Below are 15,715 nucleotides of genomic sequence, written 5' to 3' on the forward strand. Positions count from 1 at the left end.
CGTTCGACGCAATCCAATGGCGGCTCTGTGAACAGATGTTTGTTTATGTTCATTCATTACTCAAAATGAGGATTAATGTCATGTTATGCACCCGGAGAAGGTACCCGTTTGCAAGGCGATCTTCATCAAAGTGTTTGGTATGTACAACTTTCGTTTCAGAACTGGCTCGTTTAATACCGTTTTGTACGTTTGCGATAAAGTTTTTTTCCTGTGAAGAAGCCTGCTAACGTAACATGAAAAGTACTGAATAGTTCGATAGCCTGCTCATAGACAGACTGGCGTTTGATACATTGACCAATGTCGTGCAAAAGTACAAAATGTGGGTAGTGAACAATGCAGGGACATCTGTAAAGTTTTGCTTTTTGGATTGGACATTATGAGCGCGTTGTTACATGGTATGTCATTGAGAGCAGATCGAGGGGAGCTCGCTGTGTGTGCGTGTGAGGTTAATACAACTGTGTGTAGACGAGAGAGAGAGAGAGAGAGAGAGAGAGAGAGAGAGAGAGAGAGAGAGAGAGAGAGAGAGAGAGAGAGAGAGAGAGAGAGAGAGAGAGAGAGAGAGAGAGAGAGAGAGGTGAAATATATCAAGCAAAAGGGGTTCCTAATGCCCTGCTAAGGAGAAAACTGAAATGGTGGAGGGAGTAATAGCAAGTTAGTTATGTGTAATTCTGTTTATTTCATACTGGCTCCAATGTATATCACAATCTGAATAATTTACTTTACTCAGTCCCTGAGTATATGTTGCATATTCTGTTATTTTTTTGTTTTGTTCTTAAAGTAAAAACATACATTTATGGAAAATATATGGATTTATAGCGTTTTGAAAAAAAAATAAAATTAACTTTGAATTTATAATCAACAATATTGTTGTTTGATTTAATAATCATTATTCAACATGTTCAGATTGAGCAAAAAATCCATTATAACAGCATAAATTGAATATTCACAAAATGTGTGGGTCTAGGTAAAAAATGTACTTTTTCTGAAAACTATTGAAATGGATTTATAGCGTTTTGGAAAAGAGCTCTTCATTTATACTTCTATTGTGTGGTGTTACATAAATCTTTTTATCAGTCTGGTAACAACATGCTCATGCTGCCGGTCGGCATTGGAATGTTAGCCGTTTAGCATCGCGTATCACGGGTCAAAGTAATTATATTTACAAAGATTGTGTGTGGTGTTACATAAATCTTTTTATCAGTCTGGTAACAACATGCTCATGCTGCCGGTCGGCATTGAAGCCGTTTAGCATCGCGTATCGCGGGTCAAAGTAATTATATTTACAAAGATTGTGTGTGGTGTTCCATAAATCTTTTTATCAGTCTGGCAACAACATGCTCATGCTGCCGGTCTGCATTGAAGCCGTTTAGCATCGCGTATCACGGGTCAAAGTAATTATATTTACAAAGTCATTTCTTGAAGCTTAGGAGGGGAAACGTATGCCAAACGTTGTTGTGAATGTAAATAACGTCAATTGCAATCATAATAGACCTTTCTCACAGTAACCGGAAATACGTAATCGTCGTGTAAGCGGAGTTCCTGTCAAGCGTCAACACACTAGAAAAACATAAACCCGGGCAAGTTTAAAATGGATCAAAGAGTCTACAAAACTTCGTTAACGGATTTGCCAAATATTACATTTGCTGATGTGACACGATTAATGGAGGAAAACTTTTTCCATGAAGAATTTGTCCATAAATTTCTAGGTAAGTAGAGAGCGAGTCTAACTGTTACTGAACTGTTAACTAAAACGACACATTATAAGTCTCGCCGGATAGCCTGAATCCACTTCTGTATAACTTCACCATCAACAGGGAATTGATGGAACAGATACGGCTTTTTACATTGCCTTGACTGCGGAGGAAGTAGATTTCCGCGACGATTGCGTATTTCTGGTCATAAATACGGAAGTTGTGAGAAAGGTCTATTGTAATTGTTCATTCCTTCAAGGCTTTGTGTTTACTGCTCGGTAAATCTCTGTTCTGATGTTTACTACCAGTGATCAAAGCTTGAATGAGTGACGTTGTTCAGTTCGTTTCCCGGTGGGAGGGCTCAGGTAGCACAGAGGGGCGGGATGAGTTTTTTAAAACTTACTAACCGCCTCAGGCTTTCTCAACTGATTTTCAACATCGTAGACTACAGCTTTAAGACGAGTAGTTATACGAGCAAGTTTGGTGGTACAAAATAAAACGTAGCGCTTTTCTAAGCGGATTTAAAAGAGGAACTATATTTTATGGCGTAATAGCACTTATGGGAGTACTTCGACTCGCCTGAAAAGTCCGCTCCCCTTCTCACTCTCATAATGGGAGAGGGAGGGTGTTACTGCGCCGAGTCGAAGTACTCCCATAAGTGCTGTTCTGCCATACAATATAGTTCCTCTTTTATACCCGCTTAGAAAAGCGCTATGTTTTATTTTGTACCACCAAACTTGCTCGTATAACTACTCGTCTTAAATAGGAAAAACGTTGATGTGTTTGGTCACTTCTAACTTTATCTCTGTTTGGTACCATTGAATGAATGGGGCTAAGCTAAATGCTATCGAAGTGTCGCAGCGCGCTCCAGCGCTTACGTGTACGCACACAGATGATAGAGGGATGTATCAACAATTCTTAGTTAAGGTAATAACATAGTTTAATATTGAAAATGATTGGACTATTCCTTTAATACTAGCACCATTTCAAATGGTACTTCCCCAGTGACAGATTGGGAACATTTTTGACTGCTTTTTCTGACAATGTACTTTTCTATAGAACAAATTCTGTTCCTGTATAAAATAGATTCATACTTTACTTCAGTTTGTGTGTGTGGACTGTGGGTGGGCTGTCTGAGGCTGAGACTTGTAGGAATGAATTCATAGACTATTTGTCTTCCTTGGAGTTTTCTCTGCTTTGAAACTTTGTAGACATATAGAAAAGGAAAACAGAAAAGTTTCTGTTTTCCTTTACATTCAGTGAACTCAGGAGAAATTGGATAAGCAACCTTTTAGAAAGACAATGTATTTATCTTCTTTTAATCAGAAAGATTCCTGACTGAACTCAAACCTCATAGTCATGTTTGAAAAATATAGCTTTATAGATGTATTCTGTTTTAAAGATCACATAACACATACACAGTTTCTGTCAATCTCATGTTAATCTTGGGTACCTTTAGAGTAGTATTTCACCCTTCATATGCCCAAAAAGTATTTCGTGTTGTCATATTTATAAAACACAGAACATGCTTTCAGTGTTTTTCCTGAAAAGGCAGATCTCATAAAAGCGTACGGTGGGAGGAGATAAAGAGTTTCAAGTACAGCACAGCTATATGTTTGTGTTGTTTACGTTATATGCACTTATGTGCTGTTTGCAAACAAAACATTTAAGATTATATATTGATTTATCTCTGCCTCCTGAACGGGGTCTTTTAAGGTTGGGACCACTTCATCAATCAGTTGTAATCGATTGCCAAATCGCTGTCGATCTGGGTCTTGTTTGTAAAGCAATCATCTCTGAAATGCAGGTAACAAACATAAACCCATTCGCAATTACCTTGCTGTCTGGAAAAAACTAACTGCATCCACTGCTGTCTTAAGACATGGTTACTTGGAAAGCTGTATGAGGTTTTCTTCCCCTTACTTCCAAAAACACACTTCTTTCGTCGTGCCATTGTTAATTCTTATATATAATAAAGTTGTCACGTGCAGTGATGCTTGTGCTAATGATGAGTGTTCTCGCTCTCACTCTGACATGTGGGCGTGCTTTTCCAGAGGAAGTGCCCATAAAAGGAATAAGGTGTCCATGTTACATAACAGTTAACCATGTTAGAAAAAAAGCTTGTAAGAAAGAAGGAGTGAGTTAAACTGTGTTAATATGCCAGAATGCATGAAACACCATACCCCCCCACCCTTTAAGTGTCATGATTTCACCCCTCTCTTTATATTTTGTATCTTTTACAATCTGTTTATGCTTCCCTCACAGATTTTCCATATGACCTATGACATGGCGAGTGCAGTGATGCGGATATTCAACTTGATAGCGATGATGTTGTTGCTGTGTCACTGGGACGGCTGTCTGCAGTTTCTGGTGCCCATGTTGCAGGATTTCCCCTCTGACTGCTGGGTTTCCCTCAACAAGATGGTGGTACGTTTTTCATTTTCATTTTGTCCCTCATTATCATAGACATCAACATCAAAAGAAATTTCATGCAACAACAGGTATGAAATCAGACTGCAGACCAAATAATCTCAGTGTGTAATATCAGAACAATACAGCACGGCGCCGAGCTAATATTCAGAAAATTGGTTCAAAAACAGTCACACGGTGAATATAGAAGTGCAGTCATTGAATTGAATGAAATTGAAATTTTGTGTTACCAGTGTATTGTTTTTTTTTTTTTTTTAGATATTACCTGATTCTTATAGACAAGATGAAACAATGTTGGTTTCAAACATGTAGTATTTTTCCATAACGCATAACAACAAGATAAATGTTATCGCTTAGGGGTTGCTCTTTCATAGCTCAGGAGACTTAATGGTGTACTTAGTCAAGCTTTATGTCATTTCTTTATCAGATTTGTCTCTTTTGTGTCAGTTTACTTCTAAGTAATTTAAGGAGAACATCTGAGTCAATTCTTGGTGCATAGTAAAGATATCTAAAAACACACTGACAGAATTTTTTTTTTTAATAATCCCAAGCTGTCACTGGGGCAGTACCCTTTAAAAAGCTCCAATTAGGTACAGATAACCATTTGGTACCAACATGAGCCTTTGAGGTACTAATATATGAACCCCTTATGTGCAAATGTGTATTTTTTTATGCCCCTGTGAGAGCTAGGGACCATTTTTAGGAACAATGTAGATAGCACACTGCAAAAAAATGATTTTCAAGAAAAAAAAATCTTGGTATTTTTGTCTTGTTTTCAGTACAAATATCTAAACATTCTTAAATTAAATTGCTTTTTCTTTATGAGCAAAACGACCCAAGAAAATAAGTCTAGTTTTTAGACCAAAAATATCAAATTTAAGTGATTTTGTGCATAAAACAAGCAAAAAAGTCTGCCAAAAATCTTTCTTAAACACTAAATTCAAGAAAAATTCAAGAAAAAATTGCTTACCCCATTGGCAGATTTTTTTGCTTGTTTTATGCAACAACAAAAAAATAACATTTAATATTTTTGGTCTAAAACTAGACTTAGTTTCTTGGGTCATTTTGTTAAAATTGACAATTTGTAGTCCTTGGTTGTCTTGGTAATGTCAAGTTGGCATAACAAAGACATCTCAAACAATGTCATCTTTGCATTAAAATGTCAAAATTGAACGATTGACACTTAATGACAGTTGTCATAAAATAATCTTATGATAAAATCTCCTTCATGTTCATGACACGTCATGTCAGTCTTATGAACACCCCTTCAAGTAAAGTGTTACCAAAAAGGTTAAATTTTTCTGCAAATTAACTTATTCTGTTGAACGAAAAGTTATATAAGAATATAAAAAGTTATATATTTTGATAAATGATGGTAAGCACACACCTGCCGTAGCTATTGACTTCCATAATATGAAAACAAATAGGATGGAATTCAGTGGGTGCTGTGAACTGTGTGCTTACCATGATTTATCAAAATATATTTTATTATAATACTTCCAGTATTTGTTTTTCTTACTATGGAAGTCATTGGGTACCATCAGCTATCCCTTTAAATCTTGTTGTCTATGGGTAGACAGTGAAGAATTCCTGAGTTAGACTGCTAAATATCTTCAGAATATTACCTTCGAAGAGTTTTTCGGCAATTTTTTTTATCTTTTAGTCAATTTTCCACATAGCCACTGACTTTTAGTGTGTGTAGCATCTGTCTTTTCAAGTGTGTGAAGAACTTCTTGTAGGAGTCTGTAATGTGGCTCAGCTTTAGGATGTTTGGTGTTGGTGAGATGGTGTGATGGCAGTGCAGATAAAAGTGTGTGTGTGTGTGTGTGTGTGTGTGTGTGTGTGTGTGTGTGTGTGTGTGTGTGTGTGTGCGTGCGTGCGTGCGTGTGTGTGTTTGTGTGTGTGTGTGTGTGTGTGTGTGTGTGTGTGCAAACATTCAGGTTTAGAGACGCCAACGCAGCTGTGCCCTTTGTGTACCCACATACAGACATAAAAGAACCTGTTTAGAGGGCCGGACACCACACACACAGACATCACATGATACTCACAAACACACAAATACATGCCACACACACACACACACACACACACACACACACACACACACACACACACACACACACACACACACACACACACACACACACACTCACTTCCATTGCAGTATCTCTCACCAAAAATGTGTGCAAACCCTGCCGGAAAAACAACATGCCAGAAAGACCAGCATATGTTGTGTTTTGGTGCTGGTTTGCTAGTGACCACCAGCATAGACCAGCATAATTCCCATGCTGGTCCATGCTGGTTTGGTGCTGGTTTAGCTGGTGGTCATCATCATACCAGCAGCAGCATCCCATGCTGGTCATACCAGCAAGACCAGCATATGTTGTGTTTTGGTGCTTGTATGTTGGTGACCACCAGCTAAACCAGCACCAAACCTGCATGGGAATGATGCTGGTCTATGCTGTTCTTTTTTTTAGCAGGGAAATTATTGAGTATCTGACTGGCTAGTACCTGACGCTTTTTTTGCTGTTTATTGAGTGTTGAGCTGTCGCAGAGACTGATGTGATACCTATTTTGGTGATAAATGTCAAGTAGATGCAACTGTCTGTAATTTTATGTGTAATTTCTGTCATCATTTATTTATGTCACATTAAACTTTTATGAATCACAAGGTAATTTTCCTGATTACACGTTTTTTGTATACTTCAACAGAATGATGACAAGATTCTATACACTGCAAAAAATGGTTTTCAAGAAAAAAAAAATCTTAGTATTTTTGTCTCGTTTTCAGTAAAAATATAAAAAAATTCTAATGTTAACATGCTTTTTCATGATGAGCAAAATGACCCAAGTAAATAAGTCTAGTTTTTAGACCAAAAATATCAAATTTAAGTGATTTTGCGTATAAAACAAGCAACAAAATCTGCCAATGCGGTAAGCAAAAAATTTTTTTTCTTAAACACTAAATTCAAGAAAAATTCTAGAAAAATTTGCTTACCCCATTCGCAGATTTTTTTGCTTGTTTATGCGCAAAATCACTTAAATTTGATATTTTTGGTCTAAAAACTAGACTTATTTTCTTGGGTCATTTTGCTCATCAAGAAAAAGCATCTTAATTTAAGATTTCATTAGATATTTTTACTGAAAACTAGACAAAAATACTAAGTTTTTTTTCTTTAAAATCATTTTTTTGCAGTGTAGCACACAAATATTTTTGACCATTTTTATAATACTTTAATGCAGATTTTTTTCCAACTTGACAGCTATATCCCTAATTATATGGACAATAATTGCCAGAATATCTATAAAACATTCACAGTTTGCATGAAACAGAAGTCCATGGTTTGGGACTACATGATGGAGCTACTGTTGCTTTAATGTAATGTAATATTTAGCTTTTATGATGTTTGAAAAGGGTACTGTAATGGAAGCGATGGGTGTATTAGCTCAGTTGCTCTGGTTACAGTCGCTTTCGTTCACTTTCGTGCTGATGTCAGTTGTGACATTAAGGTCACAAAGCCTCTAGAGATCAGAGAGAGAGTAAATAGAGAAGAGAGATTCACTTTCATGAGGGGTATTTTAAACAGATGGGCCATTCTACTAGATTGATGCAATTTGATCATTTATACTCTCTAAAAAATGCTGGGTTATTTTTAACCCAGTGTTGGGTCGAAAAGAAGCAAACACAACCAGTTGGGTTGGAATTTAACATATGCTGGGGTTTTTTAACCCATTGTTGGGTCAAATAGAAACATTTTCTTTGTAAATTTAACCCATCAGCTGGCTTCGTCCCTTTTTGACCCAACACTGGGTAGAAACCCAGCAGCAGCTGACTATGGGCTGGATCCGGCCTGGTGTCAACACAGTATTTTTTACTTTTTTATTTGTTTTTATTGAATAGCTGATGTCATTTAAAGGATAATTCCGGTATTTAACACTTTGAGTCTCATTTCTGGTTTGTTTTGGATGAACTACAGTGATGGACACTGAAATTTTGACAATGGGTCGTGTCTTGAGTTTTTTACTTGTTTAGAAGCGTCTCTTGACTGCTTCAGAATGGAAGTCAATGACCATGCACAAAAATGTCATTAAAACAACACTTAACGTTCATTTTCAAAACTGCGCTACTCACCAAGTGGTTCGTGGTGTTCGTTGATGATTAAAAACAAATATATTGGCGCAATGTATGATTTCAATCTGTGTTATTTGCTATAGTGGAACTATTTGTTCAGATACCTCACAACCGCGTATATACTTCCGCTCTATATTTGAGTCTGAAGCGTCAGCACACTCCCGACCACTTGATGGTGACAACCACTTTGCCATATAAGTACGCTCGGTGTCTAGAGTATACACAGTCACAATCGAGCTCAACTTCAAACCTAAAGCTGGTCACTGAGCCATCAAATATGGGAAAAATTTATTTAAACCGAGCGAAAAAACTACAACCACATGTAAACAGACCCTTTTCTGTTTCCCGGCGGCGGAGTGATATATCAGCGAGCAATGAGTCTTCCAAGAGAAGTCTAACAAAATGCATAATAAAACACGACAGAAACTGTATTTCGCTACACAACTTGTTTTTAATCATCAACGAACACCACGAACCACTCGGTGAGTAGCACAGTTTTGAAAATGAACGTTACGTGTTGTTTTAATGACATGTTTGTGCATGGTCATTGACTTCCATTATGAAGCAGTCAAGAGACGCTTCTAAACGAGTCAAAAACTCAAGACACGACCCTTTGTCAAAATTTCAGTGTCCATCACTGTAGTTCATCCAAAACAAACCAGAAATGAGACTCAAAGTGTTAAATACCGGAATTATCCTTTAACAAAAAATATTTTCTGGATTAGACTGTATGTATATTTTGATAAATACAAATGTAGTTCAAATTAAATACGAAATTACTTTATAAAGACCAACATAGTGCCTTAATAGAGCTTTGTTCATGCATTGACCTAATTTCCACTTAACATTAAGTAAGAAGTTGGCATATTGAGTGCCCCCCCCCCCCCCCTTTTTAAAGGCCAATAGCGTTTAGTTTACCTCACAGCCTGTTGGGAAGCTGGAGTGCCGAATGATGTCATAAAAATCACTGATCCATATTAGCAGAAGTGACAGACTGTAAGTTGTGAATGCCTTTATGCTGTACATGCAAATTTGGTCAGTGTCATAGAGCACAGATGGACAAATACAATTAATATTTGCATACCAGTTAATCAACAAACTTTAAAAACCAGCAAGAGCAGACCTGGCAGTATAGAGGAACGTATCACAGGGGGGTCGAGGGAAATAAAACAGAAGTTGGAATAGCTGCAGGGTTGAACCTCTGGAGAGCTCTGTATATTGAGTGCTTGACACCTCGGTGTCATTAGTGTGCGCATACAACAACAGACCATCCATCTTCACTGAAGACAGCTGATCCTAAAGGATATCATCTATCTTTTTGCAACCACACACTCTGAATATTTCCTGGAGTGTGTACTGGCGTGAATGCTTTTTGGCACTTGTTTACAGGAAGAGTTTTATGATAGATATTCAGACCAGTCATGGGGAAAAATCAGGTTTTTTGCGGTGATATAGTGGTTAAGACTCAGGGATGGCAAAAGGATGACAAAAGGTTGCTGGATTGATCCCTTTATAGTTAGTGACTTAATTAAGACAAATATATTGGATATAACAACATTGAACATTTGTATTACTATACTGTAAAGATAACTTGTTGCACTTAAATTTTTACGCTTAATCAACTTCATTTCATTTAAACTTTCCTGACTAGTAAGTTAAAGTTACTTCAACATTATTTTTATAATTTATAGCTACTCCTCACTAAAATGTTGAAATTAATTGTAATTTTAAGTTGATAAAACTCAAAGTTTAAGTGCAAAAAGGAATTTTTACAGTGTATGAATGGGGAGAATGCAGCACTCAATATCCCACCTTCCAGTTAAAAGTCCCGCCTTCCAGTTAAAAGTCCCACCTTCCAGTTAAAAGTCCCACCCTCCAGTTAAAAGTCCCACCCTCCAGTTAAAAGTCCCACCCTCCAGTTAAAAGTCCCACCCTCCAGTTAAAAGTCCCACCCTCCAGTTAAAAGTCCTGCCTTGCAGTTAAAAGTCCCACCATCCAGTTAAAAGTCCCACCATCCAGTTAAAAGTCCCACTCAAAGTTTTGCACTAAAAATATCCCACCTTTCAGTTAAAAATCCTGCCTTCCAGTTAAAGGTCCCCTCTTCCAGTAAAAATTCCCGCCTTCCAGTTAAAAGTCCTGCCTTCTAGTTAAAAATCCCGCCTTCCAGTTAAAAGTCCCGCCTTACAGTTAAAAGTCCCGCCTTACAGTTAAAAGTCCCGCCTTACAGTTAAAAGTCCCGCCTTCCAGTTAAAAGTCCCGCCTTCCAGTTAAAAGTCCCGCCTTCCAGTTAAAAGTCCCGCCTTACAGTTAAAAGTCCCGCCTTCCAGTTAAAAGTCCCGCCTTCCAGTTAAAAGTCCCGCCTTCCTGTAAAAAGTCCTGCCTTCCAGTTAAAAGTCCTGCCTTCCAGTTAAAATTCCCACCTTCCAGTTAAAAGTCCCGCCTTACAGTTAAATGTCCCACCTTTCAGTTAAAAGTCCTGCCTTTACGCCTTCCATTTAAAAGTCCTGCCTTCCAGTTAAAAAATCACATCTTTCAGTTAAAAGTCATGCTTTCCAGTTAAACGTCCCACCTTTCAGTTAAAAGTCCTGCCTTCCAGTTAAAAGTCCTGCCTTCCCGCCTTTCATTTAAAAGTCCCGCCTTCCAGTTAAAATTCCCACCTTCCAGTTAAAATTCCCACCTTCCAGTTAAAAGTCCCACCTTCCAGTTAAAAAAATCACGTGTTCCAGTTAAAAGTCCCACCTTCCAGTTAAAAGTCTCGCCTTCCAGTTAAAATTCCCACCTTCCAGTTAAAAGTCCCGCCTTCCAGTTAAAAAATCACGTCTTCCAGTTAAAAGTCCCACCTTCCAGTTAAAAGTCTCGCCTTCCAGTTAAAAAAATCACGTCTTCCAGTTAAAAGTCCCACCTTCCAGTTAAAAAAATCACGTCTTCCAGTTAAAAGTCCCACCTTCCAGTTAAAAAAATCACGTCTTCCAGTTAAAAGTCCCACCTTCCAGTTAAAAGTCCTGCCTTCCATTTAAACGTCCCGCCTTTCAGTTAAAAGTCCCACCTTCCAGTTAAATGAACCAATCATTACTCGATAAAGACTCTATACAGAGTCATGTAAAACAACCAGTGCGCATGCCCAGTATCTGTAACGACCTCGATAAAAGGTGTTTTAGCACAAATTGAGCTTTAGAAAGTAAACTGGATGTCAGGTTTAATTGTTGAACAGAGATATGTTTTTTATAATGCGATATTTATCGATCCCCATTTAGTTTGGGACTTCAGTCTGCATGACTGAAATAACAGCCCGGACACTGACATTATGTGAAAGTAACTAACTGTTTCTTAAACAGTGCTAATGATGTTTATAGTATACTGTATACAGAATAGATTTTAAAATCAAGCCAAGTTTCAAATGTTTGTTTTTATCGAAAATTCACTGCATGTCTCCATTGATTAGCATTACATTTGTAATACTGTTAACTGAGCAAAATAACCTGCCGTTGATGAATTTTGAAAATTCATCAAACTTTACATAAAGATAGCTTAGAGGTTTGTCAAACATTTGTAGATGTTTGAATATTGCATACAAACACTTAAGGTAATATTTTAATCATTTGTGCATCTGCTTCCATCTCAGTGAGGTTTATAACAGTGATAAATCACACCATATCAAGACAACAGAGTTGCACACGCTGTGAATCATCCGTAAACAAACACTTGCACATTGCGGTGTGTGCATGTGTGTGTGTTTCTCAGCGCTAACACAAATTTATTAGGACAGCAGGAGGTTGTGTGCACACAAACTTCAGCAGAGACACACACAGCTGCAGGGTTTACACTAAAATAACTAAGCATTGTAGGAAATGCATAAATCTGTGCGATGTGTATATAAAATATCTGTTTTGTTATTAGGCTGTTGACTAATCACAAATTTCTAATGTTGTGCGCATGCTTATTATGTTGGCTTGAGAAAGCCAACATACTGTTGTTGCACTTAAACTTATTATTATTATTATGTTGGCTTTGAAAAAGCCAATATATTGTTATTGCTATTAAACTTATTATTAGTGGTGCTTGCATTTATGCAAAGCATCACTATTATTATTGCTCAAAGATATTATTAGTGGTGCTTGCATTTATGCAAAGCATCACTATTACTATCTTGCATACTTATTATTATTAGTGGTGCTTGCATTTATGCAAGGCATCACTATTATTATTGCTCATACTTATTATTTATTTATTTATTATTCTTATATCTGGACACTTTTTCGGCGCGTAACTCGTCCCGCACGGTTTGTCGTAGACCAATGAAACAGTGCTCAAAACGACCGGCTAATTGAGGACACGTCTGCTATGACTTTTATAAGCGATCGGGTGCAAGGTTTTCGAAAGGGGGGCGAAAAACCACCCAAAAAATCCCATTGACTTAACATTACGCCCAACTTTGATGGGTCATAGCTCCGCTCAAGGATTTTGTAGAAACATGTGGGTTACAACATTTGAAGAGGGTGGTAGACTCTGTAAGAACATGGATCACAATGGGGTGTAAGTTGTACCCCTGGGGTGTAAGCGACACCCGAAAATTCCCATTGACTTATAATGGGGCAGGAAACATGCCCATATAAGGGAATAAAACAGTTCCAGATGAGATATCTTTGCTTTACAGTGTCGTAGAGATAAGTGGGTGGGCTCATTTTACTCGGGCATCCAATCAGTCTCTTAGGATCATCCCAGAGCTATTAAGCCACGCCCCTAGCAACAATTTTGGGCACCCTAGCAACATCTCCCATTGACTGCCATTATAAAATGCCCAGATGGATATCTTTGCGCCACAGTGTCATAGAGACATGGGGGTGGGCTCATTTTACTCAGACATCCAATCAGTCTCTCAGGATCCTTACATAGGTATTAAGCCACGCCCCTAGCAACCACTTTTGAGCACCCTAGCAACATAAAATTCAAACAGTTATATCTCGGCATTAGAACATCGTAGAGACACGGGGGTTGGACCGTTTTACTTGTGACTAGGGGTGTAACAATTGGGCACATCATTGGCCACTCCCAAGCCACGCCCCTAGCAACCAAATTTGAACACCCTAGCAACCGAATAAACAAAGCCTTATATCTCCGCATCAGAACATCGTAGAGACACGGGGTTTGGACCGTTTTACTTGTGACTAGGGGTGTAACAATTGGGCACATCATTGGCCACTCCCAAGCCACGACCCTAGCAACCAAATTTGAGCACCCTAGCAACCGAATAAACAAAGCCTTATATCTCCGCATCAGAACATCGTAGAGACACGGGGTTTGGACCGTTTTACTTGTGACTCGGAGTGTAATCACTGGGCACATCATTGGCCACTCCCAAGCCACGCCCCTAGCAACCAAATACAGTACCCTAGCAACAGAGTAAACAAAGCCTTATATCTCCGCATCAGAACATCGTAGAGACACGGGGGTTGGACCGTTTTACTTGTGACTCGGAGTGTAATCACTGGGCACATCATTGGCCACTCCCAAGCCACGCCCCTAGCAACCAAATACAGTACCTTAGCAACAGAGTAAACAAAGCCTTATATCTCCACATCAGAACATCGTAGAGACACGGGGGTTGGACCGTTTTACTTGTGACTCGGAGTGTAATCACTGGGCACATCATTGGCCACTCCCAAGCCACGCCCCTAGCAACCAAATACAGTGCCCTAGCAACAGAGTAAACAAAGCCTTATATCTCCGCATCAGAACATCGTAGAGACACGGGGGTTGGACCGTTTTACTTGTGACTCAGAGTGTAATCACTGGGCTCATCATTGGCCACTCCCAAGCCACGCCCCTAGCAACCAAATACAGTACCCTAGCAACAGAGTAAACAAAGCCTTATATCTCCGCATCAGAACATCGTAGAGACATGGGGGTTGGACCGTTTGACTCATGACTCGGAGGGTAATCACTAGTGGATGCCATTTTTTTCCCTAGCAACCAAATACAGTACCCTAGCAACAGAGTAAACAAAGCCTTATATCTCCACATCAGAACATCGTAGAGACATGGGGTTTGGACCGTTTGACTCGTGACTCGGAGGGTAATCACTAGTGGATCCCATTTTTTTCCTTAGCAACCAAATACAGTACCCTAGCAACAGAGTAAACAAAGCCTTATATCTCCGCATCAGAACATCGTAGAGACACGGGGGTTGGATCGTTTGACTCATGACTCTGAGGGTAATCACTAGTGGATGCAATTTTTTCCCTAGCAACCAAATACAGTACCCTAGCAACAGAGTAAACAAAGCCTTATATCTCCGCATCAGAACATCGTAGAGACACGGGGGTTGGACCGTTTGACTCGTGACTCGGAGGGTAATCACTAGTGGATGCCATTTTTTCCCTAGCAACCAAATACAGTACCCTAGCAACAGAGTAAACAAACCCTTATATCTCCGCATCAGAACATCGTAGAGACATGGGGTTTGGACCGTTTGACTCGTGACTCGGAGGGTAATCACTAGTGGATCCCATTTTTTTCCTTAGCAACCAAATACAGTACCCTAGCAACAGAGTAAACAAAGCCTTATATCTCCGCATCAGAACATCGTAGAGACACGGGGGTTGGATCGTTTGACTCATGACTCTGAGGGTAATCACTAGTGGATGCAATTTTTTCCCTAGCAACCAAATACAGTACCCTAGCAACAGAGTAAACAAAGCCTTATATCTCCGCATCAGAACATCGTAGAGACACGGGGGTTGGACCGTTTGACTCGTGACTCGGAGGGTAATCACTAGTGGATGCCATTTTTTCCCTAGCAACCAAATACAGTACCCTAGCAACAGAGTAAACAAACCCTTATATCTCCGCATCAGAACATCGTAGAGACACGGGGTTGGATCGTTTGACTTTTGGCTTGGAGTATAATCATAAATTGTCCCACGAAACTTGCCACGGCAAGCACCACTTCACATTTTCTTCAGGAAATGTACCTATCTAGTTAGTGGTGCTTGCATTTATGCAAAGCATCACTATTATTATTGCTCAGGGATATTATTATTATTATTATTATTATTATTCTTATGTCTGCACACTTTTTCGGCGCGTAACTCGTCCCGCACGGTTTGCCGTAGTCCCATGAAAGAGGGCTCAAATCGACCGGTTTTTTGAGGAGATGGTGGCTATGACTTTTATAAGCGGTCGGGTGCAGAATTTCCGAAAGGGGGGCAAAAAACCACCCGAAAAATCCCATTGACTTAACATTACGCCAAACTTTGACAAGTCATAGCTCCGCTCGAGGATTTTGTAGAAACATGTGGGTTACAACATTTGAAGAGGGTGGTAGACTCTGTAAGAACATGGATCACAATGGGGTGTAAGTTGTACCCCTGGGGTGTAAGAGGTGCCCAAAAATGCCCAATGAAAAGTCAATGGGGGAAAATCCCATAGACTTAACATTGCAAAAACTTTGACGGGTCACAGG

General features: G+C 39.1%; 1 protein-coding gene across 2 annotated transcripts in view; it reads left to right on the forward strand.

Moving 5' to 3' along the window:
• LOC135744243 (potassium/sodium hyperpolarization-activated cyclic nucleotide-gated channel 2-like) overlaps positions 1-15,715 on the forward strand; it is a 93,970-nt gene that overhangs the window by 21,511 nt on the left and 56,744 nt on the right. For both annotated transcript variants that reach the window (XM_065262246.2, XM_065262245.2), the window contains one exon: positions 3,957-4,118. In XM_065262246.2, the coding sequence (XP_065118318.1) occupies positions 3,957-4,118 (162 nt within the window). The remainder of the gene's footprint in view (positions 1-3,956; positions 4,119-15,715) is intronic.

Source organism: Paramisgurnus dabryanus, chromosome 6, assembly GCF_030506205.2.
Source record: "Paramisgurnus dabryanus chromosome 6, PD_genome_1.1, whole genome shotgun sequence".
NCBI lineage: Eukaryota > Metazoa > Chordata > Actinopteri > Cypriniformes > Cobitidae > Paramisgurnus > Paramisgurnus dabryanus.